The sequence below is a fragment of the Schistocerca piceifrons genome, chromosome 1, assembly GCF_021461385.2.
Source record: "Schistocerca piceifrons isolate TAMUIC-IGC-003096 chromosome 1, iqSchPice1.1, whole genome shotgun sequence".
In the NCBI taxonomy this organism is placed as follows: domain Eukaryota; kingdom Metazoa; phylum Arthropoda; class Insecta; order Orthoptera; family Acrididae; genus Schistocerca; species Schistocerca piceifrons.
The window spans coordinates 577,381,659-577,400,297 of NC_060138.1; the positions used below are offsets into that span (position 1 = coordinate 577,381,659).

The window sequence follows — 18,639 nt, forward strand, 5'->3', positions numbered from 1 at the left end:
CTTGTATGTATTAATCAGCTACTTCGACAAGGCTACAACTTCCTAAAGTCGTAACCTGAACTGAGGTCCATCCATTTCCCTACCCTATATCTCCTGCCCCTGTGACCATCCCCGCTGTAAGACTTGCCCTCTGCTCACTTCTACTACTACCTATACCAGCCTTGTAACTGGCGAAACATATACTATCAAAGGGAGAGCCACCACATAAAACAACCCATATAGTGTACCAGCTGTTATGTGAACAAAGTTCTGCCTGCTACAGTTGTATGACTATCACCAAGTTATCAGTTAGGATGAATGGACATAGACAGAGAATGAGTACTACTAATACACAATATCCTGTCGCAGAGCATCCTCTGCAACGTGATAGTTGTTACCTCAGTGCCTATTTCACCACATGTGCCATCAGAATTTTCCCTCAGACACAAGTTTCTCAGAAATCCGCAGGTGGGGACTGGTGTTACAACATGTCCTCAGTTCTCACCACCTGCCTGGCCTTAATTTACGGTCTCAGCAGTTCTTCTCAGTAACTGTTCCTTTTTTCATTCCCTTTTAGTTTTCTGTATCTTTTATTTTTTGACTTGTCTATTTTTCCCTGCCCCTCACATCCAGCACATATAATGCATTTAGCATTTTATTCTTATCACTTCATGTACGATGTTTTATCAGTAATCTCTGTCTTTCTTAGTACCCCATCTTCCACCCTTAAGCTCTCAGATTTTCAAATCTTTTCTGGTGCAGTCCACAACAATCAGTCTTTTATTCTCATACCATCTGATAAGTCTGCCCTGACCTGGGGTTCTTAATGTCTTTACCAAACTCTCCCCATTTCCTAAACCTTGCCCGTCCTTTCCTTTCATCCCTCTTCCTTATCCTTCAACCTTTGTGGCAGGAGGAGGGGCCACTGGCTTCGAAATCTTGCATATTTCTTTAACCCTTATATGTGTTTTCTCTTGTCACCACCTGGTGAGAAGACTTTTTGTATCTATCTAATTATATCATATTTTCAAAAATTGATGATTTTTGTTTATAAAATATGTTTTGAGTTTCAAAAATATTTGGTAAATGCATTCATTAATAGCATATTATACGAGGGCTGTTCAATAAAGAATGACCATAAATTTTTATGGCCATAATTTCTTGCACTAGAATTTATTCTGTTAGTTTAATGTGTAGCAAACATGCCATACTAGTTTCATTGTTGGCACTTCTTGTTCCCATTTGTGAGAAGCGGGCAAACTGAGATACTTCAAATATACTGCTTAGAAATTCTGCTTTTATCTAAACAGATCTTCAGCTGCAGCCAATTGTAAGGAAGCCTATGGAGAGTCTGTTATACACTGCAGCACAGCTTGAAGATGCTTTAAATTTTTTTGAAGAGGGGAGGTAGTCAATTTCAAAGGAAGGTGTATCTGGCACTCTAGTTGCTGCTTTTAGAAAAGAAAGCACCAAAATGCTGCTATCATTGTGAGAGAGGATCAATGAATTGCCTGAAAAACACTCCCTGAAATATTGAAAATATCATTGCATGCCACCCACAAATTGGTGACAGAAAAGTTACACATCTACATTCTGACATAATGGTTGTAAGGAGTGTGATCATAAAATAACTTAAATGTTTATTTAACACTATAATAGTGAAGCCATAGTCACAGTACATAAAATTTTTTTCTTTAAAAAAAGGAGTTACATTACCAGTTTCAATGAACTGCGTCGTCATTTTCAAATGTAAAACACCAGTTGGAGAATATATAATAGGAATTATGGCCATACATCTGACAACGATTATGACAGATAGAGAGACCAGGCATACAATTGTTGTCACAGCAGGACACATTGCAAGAATTCTTGGCAGTTTTTACTCTGGTGTAGTTTTTGTCTATTCTATATTAGGACATGGAATGAACAGTTGGGCAAGCATGGGCATAAATTGTAGTGACTTGGTTATGCCACCATTGTCTCAGTTGCCTGGTCTCCTTATTTCTTGTAATTCTTGTGAGATGTATAGTCATGATTCCCAGTGTATATTCTTCAATTGATGTTTTTCATTTGAAAATGACAACGTACTTCGTTGAAACCAGTAATGTAACCCCCTTTTTTTTTTAAAGGAAAAAAATATGTACTGTGACTAGGCTTCACTATTACAGTGTCAAATAATGATAAGAAGTTGTACACGGGCCTTGTTTGTGCGTGGTAGGTTCCAAGGCTACTGATTCCCAAGCAAAAGGACATACGTGTGCAGGTGTGTATACAGTTGAAGTTAATGTTAGAGGAAGATCCAGAGTTTCTTTCAAAGGTAATCATTTCTGATTAAACTTGGCTACATGATTTTGAATCTGTAAACAAACAGCAAGGCTCAGTGTGTAAACCTCCCCCCTCCCCAATTGACTAAAGTAGTTGGCTCTGTTGTGAAAGTTACATCATCTTTTTTATATGAATGGAATGTTTTATTGACATGTTGTATCAGCACACACACCAATAGCTGAACAGTACTACAGGAATGTCCTGAAAACTTTGCAAATTTGTAACAGTTGCAAAAAGACCATATGTCCATGAAACAGGCTGGATACTGTACCACAACGATGCATAGCTGCATATTGCAAATTTTGTTACGGAATATTTTGAAAAGTCAATGTGAAGTGCATCCTTCACCCTTCATATAGTCCAGATTTAGTCCCAAGTGACTTTTCTATTCCATAACCTAAAGAAAACACCTTCTTTGGAGGAATTTTCGATCATCAGAAGCAGAAGTGAAGGTTATGGAGGCAGTTCTGAAGGACCTTTAAAAACTGGTTTCCAGCATGTATTTGCAGAATGATAGAAATGCTGGAATAAGTGCATCACATCGAAAGGAGACTATTTTGAAAAGGATCATCAAAATTATAAGGATGAGTGAAGGTATGTTATCAAAAAGAAAGAGAAAAGAATTATGATCATTTTTTACTGAACAGCCCATTTATATACAAACAGTTCATTGTTTTCTTCCACTGTGTTAGAGAGAATGTGATTTCTGAAACAAAATATCATTTTAAAGGAAGCATATGTCATGCAGAGGATACTAGAACTGCAGAAAGAAGGTCTGTGGTCAGAAAAACGTCTTCCAAAAGTTCAGGAGCCACCTCGAGCAAAAGCACATTGGGACTATTTAATAGAAGAGATGGTGTGGTTAGCCGCTGATTTTGCCCAAGAAAGGAAGTGGAAAAAAGCTGCAGCTAAAAAGGTATATTTTACATTGTAAATAATAAATAAATATTTTGTTAGCTGGTTGGCAAGATGCATGTAAATTGTGTATTTTTTTGTGACATTGTGATGTATCAAAGTAAAATAATAGACAGTTGTAACATTAGTTTTCAATTCTTAGCCATCAGCTATAATCTAGAAAAGTCGCAGTGTTACATTTTACATGTTTAATTATGATCCCAGAAGAAAAATTCATTCCCAGTTGCATAGAAAGGTTTGAAATCAAGTCTGTTCAATGGAACAGGTTAAAAATACTTTTCACACTTGAATGTAAATGCATAAAACTGCAACCAGTCACCATTTTGAATAGTTATTTATTATTCCATGAACCGGTTTTCGAACCTTTTCAGGTTCTTCTTCAGGTGGTTTTCTGGACGTTACATCACTATTTCAACAATAATGCTGGGTGCTGAGAAGATGGGACATGCTTTTAATATATCACCATGACTATTGTCTATCTGTTGATATGAATGCAAAATTTAGTTTTGTGCTTACTGCAACATTATGGGCAGCTTTTCACCCTTTCCTGTTATTGTATGAGAGTTTATGGAGCTTTTATGGAAACGTCAAAATTCAAAGTAATGTTAAAAGTAAATAATAAATTAGATGAAAATCGGAATTACCTGTACAAGTATTGCATAGGTACTTGCTAAACAATAATACGTGCAAGAAAGATAAATGAAGCCTGGTGTCTTGGCAGGATCCAGCAGACAGGTGCCAATGAAAAGGAGACAGAAACAAGTTCTTTCAGGGCTAGTTGTTTCTTCATGCAGAAAAAGAGATGATAAGCGTTGGAGGAAAAGAAAACAACAGTTTGAGGATTAGGCAGCCAAGCCATTTAGGATACGTTCTTTTTTGTATACGGTACCAACTGATTTTTCTGTCAAAACCTGTTCTGTCGCCACAATATTCCCCTTGTATTGGATGAAGAAACTTAATGTCTGTCAAATTTTGTTTGTTTATATCAGACTTTTCCCACCTCATAAGTAGAATTTTTTGTTTTTAATATTTGACTGCAGTTAATTTTTTTTAGATTATTTACTTCATAAGTATTTAATACATTTATTTTATTCGTTGTTTTATTTAGCCTGATCGTATAAGGTGCTGCAGGTCCTGTCTTACTTATGACCAGGAATTAAAACTATTAAAAAATCTTGCAAAACATGCTCAATTACTATATGATTCAGTTATGTAGATCTGAGATATTATTATGAGAATAACTATAACTCAACAAAGCCAATCGTAGATCTCCTCTTATTGGAAACTAACTGGGTCACATGAGGAAGTACAGCCGAGTACCAGTTTTGACTATTGTGGGTTATTATCTCACGGTACAGAAATTGGTCATGGAGTGTGGGCAGATTTGCTGTTGTTGTTGTTAAATTTATTGACTGTCAGAAGGAAACAGGAGGGACAGTGCTAATGGAAAAGATGACAGAATACAAGCAAAGTGTTAAAAGTAGAGTAAATCAGTGGTGTGCCATTTTTTAAGGAGGTGTGTTACGTGGAGCTGATTGGAATCCCAATATCTGCCCAGAGAAGAGGAATCAGAATGCACAAAATAAGTATTGCATTGCCTATGTAGGTAAACGGGTTAAAATCAGTAAAGCTCACTTTCTGGCCCTAGATGGGTCAATAGGGCCTTGCCAGCTGATTGTCATTCTCCTACCACTGGTTTTCATTCTCTTACCACTGGTTTCATCAGATGTGGCATGGAGGAACATGTGGTCAGCACACTGCTCTCGTGGCATTGCTTGGTTTCTTAACTTTGGAATGGCTACTAGCTAATTGAGTAGCTCCTCAGTTGGCCTCGCAAAGCTGCGTGCACCCTGTACCACTCATGGCAGTATAAGGAATCGAACCTGGATCCCCTGCATCCCAGTAACTTGCATTGGCCACTCATTGACAGAGGCAGGAGGATGAATGAGTTATTAGACATTAATTTCTACAATTTTATAAACAATACAAACAAATAACAGTGTTGTAAAAACTTCCCAGTTTTTATAACACAGAATTTGGCGTAGATAAGTCGTCTTGTAAACTTAGCTACATAGTTGCAAAATGGCATACTATATTAGTTTTTTTTACAAAAAGAAAAGGGTGTGTGTGTGTGTGCGTGTGTGTGTGTGTGTGTGTGTGTGTGAGAGAGAGAGGGGGGGGGGAGGGGGGGGACATCAGAATGAGAGAGAGAGGCATCTGAATTAAATAGACCAGTACATTATTTAGATGCAGCCTGTTTTGATATACATTACATTGTGAACAAGTGCCGTCACAGTGGTACGAGGTGTGACTATAAAATAAAGCTACTATTGCTGTAAAATATTTTATTTCAAAAACATACATATTTAGTTATTCTCACCCTCAGCGTACTCCCCTACTCTATCCACTCCATACGAACTTTCCATTGATGGAAACAGTGCTTTAAGTGTTCCTCTGTGAGCTCATTGATGATGCATGTCACTTTTTCAACGGACTGAAATCTTGTTCCCATTTAATACAGAGTTCATCTTTGGGAATAGACAGAACTCACATGATGTTAGATCAGGCATATAAGAAGAATGGTCCAACACTGGGATGCTGTACTTCATTTACTAGAAACCTCTTAACAGACAATGTGGTGAGAGTCAGTGTGTTTCCTTTATGCAGAACACACAGCTTGTCTTCAAAAAATCTGTCCCCCCCCGTTCCGCAGAGTAGAACTGTTGATCATAGATAGACCTTCAGGAACTCTGTGAAGAGGGAGAATGCCATGAATATCAAGGGGGGGAAAATCATCATTGCTTTGGATCTTAATTTGCAGTCTGTTAAGTTGGGCCCTTCCAGTGCATGGATTGGCATGTAGTTTCTGGGTCGTAAGTGAAACACCAAGATTCATCACATGTTATCACATTGTCCAAGAAATTAGAATCATTTTCAACGGTGTTTTAAGTGTTGATACAAACATGATCACGAGTTTCCATTTTGTCGATCATGAGAATTTTCGTGTTCTTTGTCAATTCCCATTGTTTCGGCAATCAATTGAATACTCAACTGATGGTCAGCTCAAATCAGATTACCTACTTTTTCAATTATTTCATCGATTTTTGATGTTGGAAGGGCATCCCGGGCATGAGTCATTTTCAGTGTCATCTCAGCCACCCTGGAAATGCTCAAAAACTTGTATGCGTGATGAATGGTATTTGGCATACACTTCTTTTAGTGAAAGATAGGTTTCAGTAGGAGTTTTCCCAAGTTTATTGTGAAACTACAATTCATTACTCTATTATTACACGTATCACTTTTTCCGGCAAAACAAAACAGCTCTTACACAAATGAAGGCCATGGCCACATTGATTTGTCTGCAGACAACAGATATCCCACATTCAACTAACAAGGGAATGGTCAGACTTGTCATGCCGAAACATGTATTGCTTTTTTTAGCACTGTTATTTAACTGTGAAAAAGGTCCGTATGCAAAATTGTAGCTGCTGACATGAACAGGAAGTCACCTAAAAAAAATCACGAACACGGCTGTGTTTCCTGCTTGGCGCTTGCAGTGACGGCTTGCCACCCCTGGAAATGGCAAGTCGCGAGCGTTGTGCGCATGGTCGGGAAGTGCGGCCGTCTTATCGCGGCGTTCACTAAAGAGGAATATCGCTGCACGGTTTTGGTGGAAAGGGGAAACGAATATTCGTTCCTGTGGCATGCACGTCCTTTTAATTTCTGGTATGTATTTCGAAACATACCGTCCTCAAACTGATTAGAGATGTGAAAGATGTTCTGTACATGTTCATCTATACTCCGCAAGCCACTTTACGGTGAACATTCAATCTCCCCTCACAGGTGATGGCGAACCCTGTAAATGTTTTGCTGCTTTCCATGGAGATATACCACAGACGCCAAATGAAGCAATCAACAGAATACACGCGTGAAGACTATGTGTTGTGTGACATGGTTGTTAACCTTTTAGACGAGCACGTCAATGGCTCAGACATGTGGCTAGAAACAACTGAAACACTCGATATTGCAGACTGTGAATCTACAGACGGCGAAGCCACCGACGAAAGTTGCACTCGTGAAGAATCTTCGAGTGATAGTGCCACGTACCATCATCAATTATCTCCGAAAGTATCACCAGCAACTACAATTACCTTATCAGACAAAGAAAAAGCGGTGACGTATTGGTTGAACGAAAGTGGTAAGAAACCCCTAAGTGTCAGTACTGTTCAAAATAAGTATCGCTTTGTCCGTTCTGAACTTGAATTGTATAGATGGAAAAAGGAAGTCGCTGGACGACGTAAGAGTCGACTGGAAATTGTGACGGAGATAGATGCGCGACTTTTTGAGCTATTTACCGATGCCAGACAACAGTCATTTAGTGTCAGCGATACAACTTTGCGTGATTGGGTGTTAGAGATTGCCAACGCGATAGGAGCTAAAGAATTTACAGCTTCTCAAAGTTGGATTAGTCGCTTCAAAAGATCACATAAAATTATGGCAAGAAAAATAACAAAATTTGTATCGAGAAACAGGTCGGAAAATGAAATGACACAAATCAAAATGATAGAAGCTTTTCTTACGAATGCAAACAATAAGATCTCTATTTTTAGTGAATCGTACGTGTACAATGCCGATCTGTCAGGTTTTAAAAAATAAATGTGTGCGAAAAGAACACTGTCATTCAAAGGGGAAAAACGTATTGAGACGATTGCGCAGTCCACGACTGCACTCACCCATTCATACACTATAATGCCCATAATTAGTCTGGATGGTTAATTGCTTCCTAAACTATATGTGTGTATTCAAGAACAAACTGGACGTTTTGGACCATGTGTCAAAAGAACAATGTTCTACGCAAACACTCTTGTGGTAGACGCATCGAAGTCTGGAAAAATGGGAAATGAAAACGTTACACTTTTCATGCGTCATGCTTTTCTTCCGATCTGCGGGAACAAATCTCTTCTCCTTCTAGTTTCGTGGTCAGGTCATAAAAGGTCTGATTCATTAAAAGTTGTATTTCGAGCCCACCCTGACAAAGAAGTAGAGATACTTCAGATTCCACCTGGCACGACGAACGTAACTCAACCTTTAGACAGAGAACTTTTCCGTCAGTGGAAGGCATTTTACAGAAAACTAACAGAGAAAATTGTTGTGTGCAGATAACTGCAATTTTCTGTCTATCACAGTGACAGTATTCTCGAGCTGCAATCAGTAGTACATTATCAATTTTCCTCCCCACGCTTTCAGAATTTGATTAAATATGCGTGGCACTCCTCATTCCTAACACCAGCCCAGTTTTGTCTACGGATGTCTAACAACGTCTGTGATTCGCAGGGCTGTCATATGTCGCCTTTGCTTGTATGTTATTGGTGCACAAAAAACCTATGTTTTGAGCATTGTATCAATATTTCGCATTTTTGCGGTAATTACAAGAAATAAAATTTGGACGTGTTCTAAACCGTATATTTATTTGTGTCTATTTCATAGCTATTTGGAAAAAATGTTGTAGATAACATATCAGCCATATTTGTCAATGAATGTTTAATTATCATACGATCGCTTTCACAGGGGCAATCAGCTCTCTCACTGCTGTGGCAAGAGAGTGGCGATTAGCTAACACCACCTTGTCCCTAGATGGCGTTGGTATAACGTAGCGAGCGAAGTCAGGGTTGTACAAGAGGCAGTTATAAGCGCGGAAACCATGTGACAGTAATGTCTTACTTCATAAAATTGTTTACATACTTCCAGGTCATGTCAGCAGCTAAAATTCTGCATACAGAGTTCTTGCAATGTTAACTCACAGTGGTAAAAAAAGCAACACAGGTTTCGACATGACAAGTCTGACCATTCCCTATAGACGGAGAAAGAGTTAATGGCCTCTCACTGCACAGCTCACAAGAAGTACTGCAGTATCAACTAAAGTGCATAGACAGCAGCTACATTATGGGCAGCTGCAATAGCTGAATTATAACCTGCTTCGCTACTATCAGATTCATTGTGTGCTACAAACCGTTTCATGATAAATAAATTTAAGTGCGCCTAATATGTATGAGATTCATGTTACAGAATGGAATGTGCATTTAATCTTTCCCAGGCTTAATGATATGAAGAAAAACCAATGATACAGATTCTCACACTGCAGAATGGGTTATATAATAAACTGCACCTTAGAGAACAGATTAGACCTTCTGTTGCCTCTTACTTTATTAACACGATCAAATCTGAAATATCTACAGCAGGATGAACAGCATTTTATACTATATTATTTTGCAGTCAAACAAGGGAGATAAGTAAACTAAAATTTCCATTGCAAACCAGATTATGCTCTGAAGTACTTTCTACTGCACAGACAGCTTGACAGAAAAGTAAGTGCTGTAAATTACAAAATAAACGTACATTCCATTCACATACCTTTTTACTCAGAAGTTTCACTGTTGCTGCCTTTGGAACGTGAGTCTCTTGGCTGCGGGTGCCAGATTGACAGTTAACAAAGCCATTATTTCATATTTTCACAACCTTCTTCTGGTAATCTTCATGCATTTTGTCGGTGTAACGTATGCAAGCTTCTCAACCAGCAGTGGTGATATTGTCTATTGCTTTATGGATTGATTTTTCAGTATCAGATACTTTAAACATAGTATTTTTGTTTGCCACATCTCTCTTCACTTCTGCCCACACCAGTCCTGTGCGATTATGAGGGCATTGTTAAGGATGTAGTTGTATTGCCCTGTGAACACATTGCAGAGCAGTGGAATCAGTTTCATGTTTTTTAATGCTGCCTTTTGAAATCTTAATGAGCTGCAACAGCTCTGATCTTGTTCGTATTTCAATATGTTGTATATTATTGTTTCACAGCCATGAAAGAATATCACTTTTTCTTGTATTTGTAGTGCGAGGCTCACAGAGCCTGGATGCAAATAAGGCAACGCCGATTCCTAGACAATTCTCTGATTGTTTTCATTTCATAGTGGTAGTCAGAGTATGTTTTTGATTTTGATTGGAATACAAGTTTACTTTCAGCCACAAAATTGGTAACAGCAGAACTAGCATGACATATTATAAGACACCCTCCTTTTCCCACTGTAACTCTTAAGCCTCCTTGTCCCTCTGTTGTTTGGCAAACAAAATTTCAAATGTGCTTTTGATTTGCCCAAATCTCATACGGGTAATACACAGTTGACATTCCTTTTGATCTGACTTTGTGCATCATCCTAGCAACAGCAATATCACAATGCTCCATTAAAAGTTTATATCCATCATTAGATTATACATATTTAATTCCAGGTGCTGAGCAGCACGCATGTAACAGAATTCCATGCATTTTTGGCCTCTCTTCAAGTGCTTACCATTTCATTGTTACAACCTTATGTACATACATGGATAAATTTTCTGGTTGTAGATTCTAATTACAAAATAAATCACATTTACTACAAATTTAGCACAATATTTTATTTAAATTTCAATACATATTTAGTGAAAAAAGAAATCTGTGTAGATTTTTTAACTACAGTTAACAATAATTTATCCAGTTTCAAACACTCTGGAATGCATAGTGAAACTGTACAGTTATGGCACCACCATACTGTCTCTTTTCTAGAAGACTTTCCACTGGATAGTTTTGCTTTCTCTGTGAAACTTAGCACACACTTGTGGGATGCACCTTTTCTGTGGAAGAAATTTGGTCAGCAAAATGGCTTCCCAGGAATCTGTTGCTACACATATTTTGGGGAGTAGCAATATTTTGATGTATATATCCTTTCTTCGGAAACTCCTCACCAAATTACAGAAGCAGTTTGCCAAATGGCAGTCTTTTTCCAGCCTGTTTCTACTTTTTTAGTAGAAAATGAAACCGTTCATCACAACCATTAGAAAAAGGTGGAAAAATAGTTTCTTCCAACATTTCATTTGCCATCTTTTGAAAAGATATTAAGATGTGAGATGATCGTTCCTCTTTACACCTGTCTTGTTGAGATTGTGGGGTAGAATGGCATTGGGTTTGATCTTGTGTGTCATCTCAGTTTTGCTATGAATCTCTACTTGTTTTTGTCATCTTGTGAAGAGCTGACAGGTATAGAACATATCTAGTGTCCATCCAGTTCTGACATAACAGATATATCTTCCTCATAAATGTACAGTCAACTTTCCTTAGCTTTTTGTTGACTACACCTTGTATAGAAAGTCCTCTACAGTTCAGCATGCGTGTTCCCACAATCATTGTCTTATTCTCCCACAGAAAATTAAAAACAGCTTGTGAACGGTTAATATCTGTCCTTGTAAATGGTATGTCCCTTGTTGAAGTAGCAGGATAGAAGTCTCTGAAAAAGAGCTGTGACTGAATGTCTTCCTGCCCTTTATCCATGTAAACTTCAGTGCATAAAGCATATCCTGTCTTTGAATCACGTAAGGTAAAGCTTGATACCATATTTGTCAGGCTTGTTTTTTATATAGACATGGAAAAAAAAACTTCGTCCGTATCCCCACGCATCTTCATCAGTGGTAAGGTTTTGTTCATAAGAAAACAATCCTGGAAACTGAGAAAGCAAGTGATTCAAGAAATGTCTGGTTTTACATATAGGATCATGATCAGCCTCATTTCTTGGACTGTGTAAGGCATTGTCATTTGCATGCAAATGGGAGAGAACTGCAAAGAATGGTGTGGAAACAAAGTTATTTGTAGATCTCTAATAATGCAATCCTTTTTTCTTTACTTGACACATGGATTATAACAACAAAAACAAATACATTTCATGAAGTTTAACCCCAGTTCATGTACTCCACTTGCTTGTGGGTTTCATGTTGTTGCATCTTCTCATTTTATTTGCAATGCTTTTCACATGCTTGTTAGTTTCCGCCTTGATGTGGTTTATTGTTGTTTCAGGGAAACAAATTTTTTAAAAAATATCAAAAGAACTGCAGCTGTCATTCACTTCTGTAACATACTCACTCTCTCCTTTGAACTCTGGCAATGATGGATGGTTCCTTGTCTGATGTCATCCATCCTAAGTCTGCTCCTGAAGATTTTTCAACTCTAGAATGACTTTTCTTCCATGGTGGCTCTAAACTACATTTGAAGAAGTATCTTGATTAGTAGGAAGTATATTATGCCTTGTTAGAGGTGAAATTTCGTTTGAAAACAGAATGGAAATGTAGCTTACATAGCAGATTTCTCAAGCCAGAAAATGTAGAACAATGGAACAGTAATGCTGAAATAAAGTTGTTTTTGGAAGCAGAATCAATGTATTCACTTTCAAAAATGCACCAGAATCTTCAAACGGTTTATTCAAAAGCTTCTCAATCTCAGTATTGATCAAAAACTTTGACATATTTACTGGAAATCGCATTGATAGCACAAGGAGAAATTTTTGAAAGCTACAGCACCAAGTGTCAGGGTAGTGGTTTTTAACAGCAGTAATATTTCCATTTTATGCGGAATGTAGAGGGATGTCCACATGATTCTTCGGTTTCTGTGTGTTAGTGCAAATGCGTGGAAACATAAGCACATTTCAGAATTGCAGTACAGTGAGTGCATTTGTGTTACAGCATACACACATTCCTTAAAAAAGGCTCTGCAAGATTCAGGTATTGTGCTTAGAAAACTAATGATCCCTATTTCTAGGTAAGATAAGGTTGTGCTTAATGCAGCTTCTACAGAAATTGTGTGTGGCAGTAATACTTTGCTGTGTGGAAACCAACTATGGATATTTCATGTAAGAAAATAAAATATGTCTGTGACTGTTCCTGGAATAGTAAAATACATACACTCTCTGAGGTGGCTTATTGTGTCAGTCAGTTAGTCTAAAAATAATGAATAGATTCCTACCAAAAATGGGACAAAGCGAGCACGCATAAAATACATGCCATTTCTATGCTGTTGAAAGTATGTAATGCTGGCACCTATCTGAGAAAAGAAAAGGCATGCGGATGCACATTATGGTACCAAGTAAATGTGTTTCTTATTTTGAGAATGTAATTATGTATGTTGTCTAAGAAGTGTACTGAGATGCCCCTATAGTAATATGTGCTTATTTTAATAATATTTCAATTCTTTCAGTGTGCCAGAAATGTGCAGAAGTATTTCCAGGAGAAGGAAGCTCAAGCTCAGAAAGCAGAAAAGATTCAAGAACTTAGGTTAAAGAAAATTGCTGGTTTTATGGCAAAAGAAGTAAAAACATTTTGGGCAAATGTTGAGAAGGTATGTAAATAGAATCATTCCAATATTTTGTTTCAGGCTGTTGGTATTTTGTTTAGAGCAAAGTTAACTTTACTGGATAACCTATTATTGTGTGAAACACAACCGGTTCAGTAATTTACTAAAAAATTGAGATGTAGCAAAATCAGATTCATCATTAGCAGTAGTTTCTAGTCACTGGCTAGATCTGTTTTGCACATAAGCCTTTCTCTTTTGCTCTGTCGTATTACTATCACTCTGCCATAATTCTTCTCCAGTCTTCTCCTCTTCTCAGAACACTCTCGCCCATTCCCTTCCTCCATCTCTCCCTTGGTCTTCCTCTTGTTCTTTTCCGTGGAGCCTCAAGTCATGTATCTTTGTCTATCATGTGTTATTCTCTTTATGAGCCTGCACCACTTAAGCCTTCCTGATTCTGTTTACTCGTAAGGATACAGGGATTCCTGTGGGGCTGACACAGCTACCTTATCAATCACACGACACCCACATTTACCATTCTACTGTATATACTTTCCCTTACTTTTTTTCGTTGCCCGTCCACCAGCGAGCAAGAACGTGACTTTTTATTTCGAATTTACATTTTAATGTTGACGTGCTTTCTTCATTGTGATTGTCTATCAAAACCCCATATTACATTTGGAAAAGCCTATGTGAGATCAGTCAGAGGCCTGTTCATTCTAAAAATCAGTTTTCACGGGGAAGGTAAAATACAAAATAATCTGTGGAGGACAACAATCAGTGACTATTAAATAACAGAAACAACAGTCCATAGTCATTAGATGTTATTCATTGTTGTATCACACAGATTTCACATTTTTTAGTATATAATTCTTTTAGTATGTAGTTTGTATTGTCTGTAGCGACGTCGGGCAGCAGCCAAAACAGATGTCAGTTAATCAGCTGATTGGCCGGTGCATGTCAACAGGGTTCACGCACTGACCACCAGGTGTGCTGTGAGAGACTTTCTTCATGCTGCAGTGCACGCTCCATGAATTTAATAATTTGCTTTGACTATTTTAGTATTCCTGCTACTGTTACGGTTTTACTCATTAATTACCAAAAAAAACTGGTAATATTCGTTGCACTGGAAATGTTTCATAATGTTTTTCTTGCTGTTATGTGAGCTTAAATAAACTTTTCGTCCAAATAAAGTGTTGAACAGAATTATACGTCGCACGTATCTTACTCTCGGTGCAGACAAGAACATGATAACGAGATCGCAAGTACAACACGTACAACTTGCAACATGTCCTTTAACCTTTACTTCTATTTAATCTCGTCTCTCTCTCTCTCTCTCTCTCTCTCTCTCTCTCTCTCTCTCTCTCTCTCTCTCTCTCTCCCCCCTCAAGTCACCAATTTACTGAACATTGCATTGTGTGATGTTTGAATATTAATTTCATGTGGCGTATGGGTGTTAGGAATTTATCACATTTGTATGTGATGTTCTTATTACCTTTAGCATATAAATTTTTAATAATCTCTTTTTAACTGGAATGTGATTGTTTGGGCCCTGTCATATTATACTTACATAAAAACTCTGTGATTGATATTTCAGTGAGTTGAGTACTATGAGTTATTCACCAAACAAACATAGTTCTCATTAGAGGTGCATGTGCTAACTGTATTGTCTCTTCTGTTGGTACATGCAGAGCCTTTTCAACTGTGATGTTCTGCATGCATGTAACCCTGCTCTCTGGCACTGCAGTCTGTCAATCACAAAGTCATTGTATTTGAGCTATAACTATAACAGATTTGTCAGTTCTTAGTTCTGGCTCATATTCTTTGTCATACCATTATATTTTAAGATTAAGCATAAATTGTGTTGATTGTTACGTTTGATGCTCATGTTTAAAAAATATGTTTGCAGGTATTCATTACATAGATATTAATTATTTATAGCACTCAGGTATCTCATATGCTCTGCCCTCAACCATCAGAGATTGGTGTAACTCCCTTTGTTTTATTATAATAGTTACATTCATTTAATAAATGACCAGAAAGTGGCATATAGTAAACATTTTTGTTATTTCTTCTGCATTGTTTGGTTGCAGAAAAAGTGTGAGTTTTCGCTTTAGAGTTTCCCTACTCATGGCTACCTTATTGCTAGTATTGTCTCAGTGCATTTTGAAGTGTAAGAGAAAGCATCAAGACTTCATTTATTTATTGAAATCAGTGACACTGGAGCAAAATTATTAATTTTATCCCTGCCACAATCACACTTCATTTTCTACATTTTCTCTTATTTTATTCTCCACAGCAGCAAATATCAAAATTGAAGCTGTTTTCTTTGGTTAGTATATTGTCATTTACTAGCAGATGTAAGGGGCAATCAAATGAAAATTAGACAGGTGAAAAAAAGTTGTGTGCCTCACTACATCCTAAGAAAGTTGACGGCCATGAATGTCTTTCTTCAGGGCTCCAGAAATATTGAAAATGCATGGGGAGGTGTCGGGACTGTACGGAGCATCTGCAATGATGTCCCGGTGAAACTTCTGCAGCATAGTCGAAACAACATTGGCAACGTGTGGGCAGACATTATCCTGCAACAGAATAATGTCTTTGATGGAATAGGATATGCTTGTGACTGGAGTGGGGTAGGTGATAGTAGGAAGACGTGTGGGACAGGTCTTGCACCAAGGTCTATTGCAGGAATATGAGCTATGAATAGGAACCGGAAAATATAGCATTTATTTTTGGCAACATTCGCATCAATTCTTTGCAAAGTTTGCATCTATTTTTGTCGAAATTCGCTTCTATTTTCTTTATAAATGATTGGATGCATAAATTTAAATGGTTGTCATGCTACATGAATGAAGACAAACAAATTATTAGTTCTTTGAAATTGTCTGTTAAAAAAAGTGCTGGTAGGTAAATTTTTGACCGGAATGTTTGCTTTTCCAAAAACTTCAACACCTTTTCCTTCCGAAATGGCCTTTGTTTTCTTCATTTGGCTGTATTTAAGCTTTCCAAAATGATTGCTCTGTTGAAAAGCAGCAGCATTTTCCTGCCATTGAAGTGAATGCATCTGCGATAGAAGGTGTTTCTGTACATTATTTGTCTTTTCTCGCGCAATTTCAAGATCAAAATATCTGCAGACTTCGAACTTCGATCTTTCATGGACATTCATAGATCTTCGATTCATGCTTTGACAGTGCTACAGACATAACTGACAAGGCACTTACCGTAATAGTAGAACTGAGCATACGGCAACTTGATTTTAACATTATGGGAAGAATTTCAGCACAATTGAAAAACGTTACAGATTTTGTTTTCCAGTCGCTATAGCGCAGCGGGCAGACACTGTAGGCTTTGTAGCAGATGGCCACGAACATAAACACATGAGAATTTTGACCTCCTCAGGGGAAGGAGCAGTGCGGGGAAACAAACTCCACCTCCATTTCACTGGGCAGTAGCGTACAGCATAGTTGATACATTTTCACAGGGATCACCAATCTCTGCTGGTGTTGGAAGGGTCGTAATCAAAATCCGTGATGGAATGGGATTAGTCGCTTCACTATTGCAGATTAAGGGGAAAAAAAACAAGCAATGCACAACATAAAGCATTCGGGGACAGTTACCGCGCAATTGTTTGTTGAAGTCAACTGAGTATTGTTAATGACGTAGTTCAGGCCCAACCTCATTAACGAGATAGTTCAGGCCCAACCTCTAGCAGTATTTGATGCAACTATAGTTCAAAACATGCTCCACCTAATTGCTGAGAAAATTGTCTGCATTATACTATCTTTTGAGCTTTAGGTAACAAACATGTGCATGTCTTTCTCATAAAATGCCATGTCAATGGTTAAGTACTACGTTGCATTAAGCAATGTGTATCTTAAACAGACCATTCAGCCATTCACAACTGGCACAGCACTTGATCATTGAGCACATTGATACATTGTTGCATTTGTACACTTTATTTTGCAAGTAGTTTGTGCACATTATCTTTCCAAATTGGGCTTTAGCAGATGACATACAATGCCAGTAATTGCCTACGTTTTTGATACTGTATGCAGAAAACTAAGCTGTTGCAAACTATATCCAATGATAACTGATTTTGATAAAATTTCTTTGAAACAGCATCTAATTAGTAATTCGTTGGATTTGCATTTTGATTCAGAATTCGCATTTATCGCAGAATGCAAATTTCAACTGACAAATTGTCTGTCCTCGTGAATGCCCCCTGACCAATTGTGGCCAAGAGAGCTGGACCACTCAGTTGCTGAACATGCTGTCCAATACACTGTACTTCACATCATTGACACCTTCACCGCCTGCACCATCTGGATCCTACATACCAACACTAGCCTTTCTGAACTGCGCAGGTGGGAACTCTCCCTGCAGTATATCCTATGTTCCCATAACCTCCCCTCCCGGCCCCATAGTCCCTGTCCTTCACCTACCTATCCCCTTCCGTGCTCTCATTCCAGCACTGTATAGCCTTCTGTTCCACCAACGCACCCACAAGTTTTTCCCCTACTCTGCTTCTCTCCTTTGGTCCCCCACATCAGATTGCTTCCCCCATCAGGTGCATTTGCTCTGTACGTGTATGTATGTTTTCTACTTTGGAAGAAGGCCTTTTGGGTGCAAACTTAAACGTACCGCACTGTTTTTATTGTGCCTGTCTGTGACCTCTCCTCTGTACGGTGAGTAGCAGTCTCTCTCTCTCTCTCTCTCTCTCTCTCTCTCTCTCACACACACACACACACACACACACACACACACACACACGGGGGAGGGGGGGGGGAGGAGAAATGATGTTTTCTGTGTTTGTTATTACCCTTCTTGCCTCAGCAAGAATAATTGTTTCACCAGAATAGTTGTTTCATGCTATTGTGTATTTTTCAGAAGTGTTGTATAAATGAAGGAAGTGTTGTAGCCACATTTTGTTGTTTCCAGTTGTGTATACTGATTTTCAGCATTTATGTCTTGTCTTCTACTGCTACTATAATTTATATTTCATATGTTTCGGACGCTGTTTTATCTTTCTATTTAGCATTCACATTCCAATTTCTTCTCTAGATTACTAGCTGTGTACATTATTTGTTGTCATCATCTTGTTCCTCCTTAATCTGTCATCAGGCTGGGTTGGGACATTTATGGTAGTTTTCAGTCGTGCTCTGGGTGTGCCTCTTGCCCTGAAACTTGGCTTCCATCATTGATTTTGGTGTTCTTCCATATTTCACATTCTTTCACATACTCTTCTCAGTTCCATCATTCAACTTTTTTTTCTC

General features: G+C 38.1%; 1 protein-coding gene across 4 annotated transcripts in view; it reads left to right on the plus strand.

Annotated features, from left to right (window-relative positions):
- Positions 1-18,639, plus strand: part of LOC124802186 (helicase domino) — a 436,722-nt gene that overhangs the window by 43,631 nt on the left and 374,452 nt on the right. For all 4 annotated transcript variants that reach the window (XM_047263133.1, XM_047263131.1, XM_047263130.1 and 1 more), the window contains 2 exons: positions 3,035-3,220; positions 13,271-13,411. In XM_047263133.1, the coding sequence (XP_047119089.1) occupies positions 3,035-3,220; positions 13,271-13,411 (327 nt within the window). The remainder of the gene's footprint in view (positions 1-3,034; positions 3,221-13,270; positions 13,412-18,639) is intronic.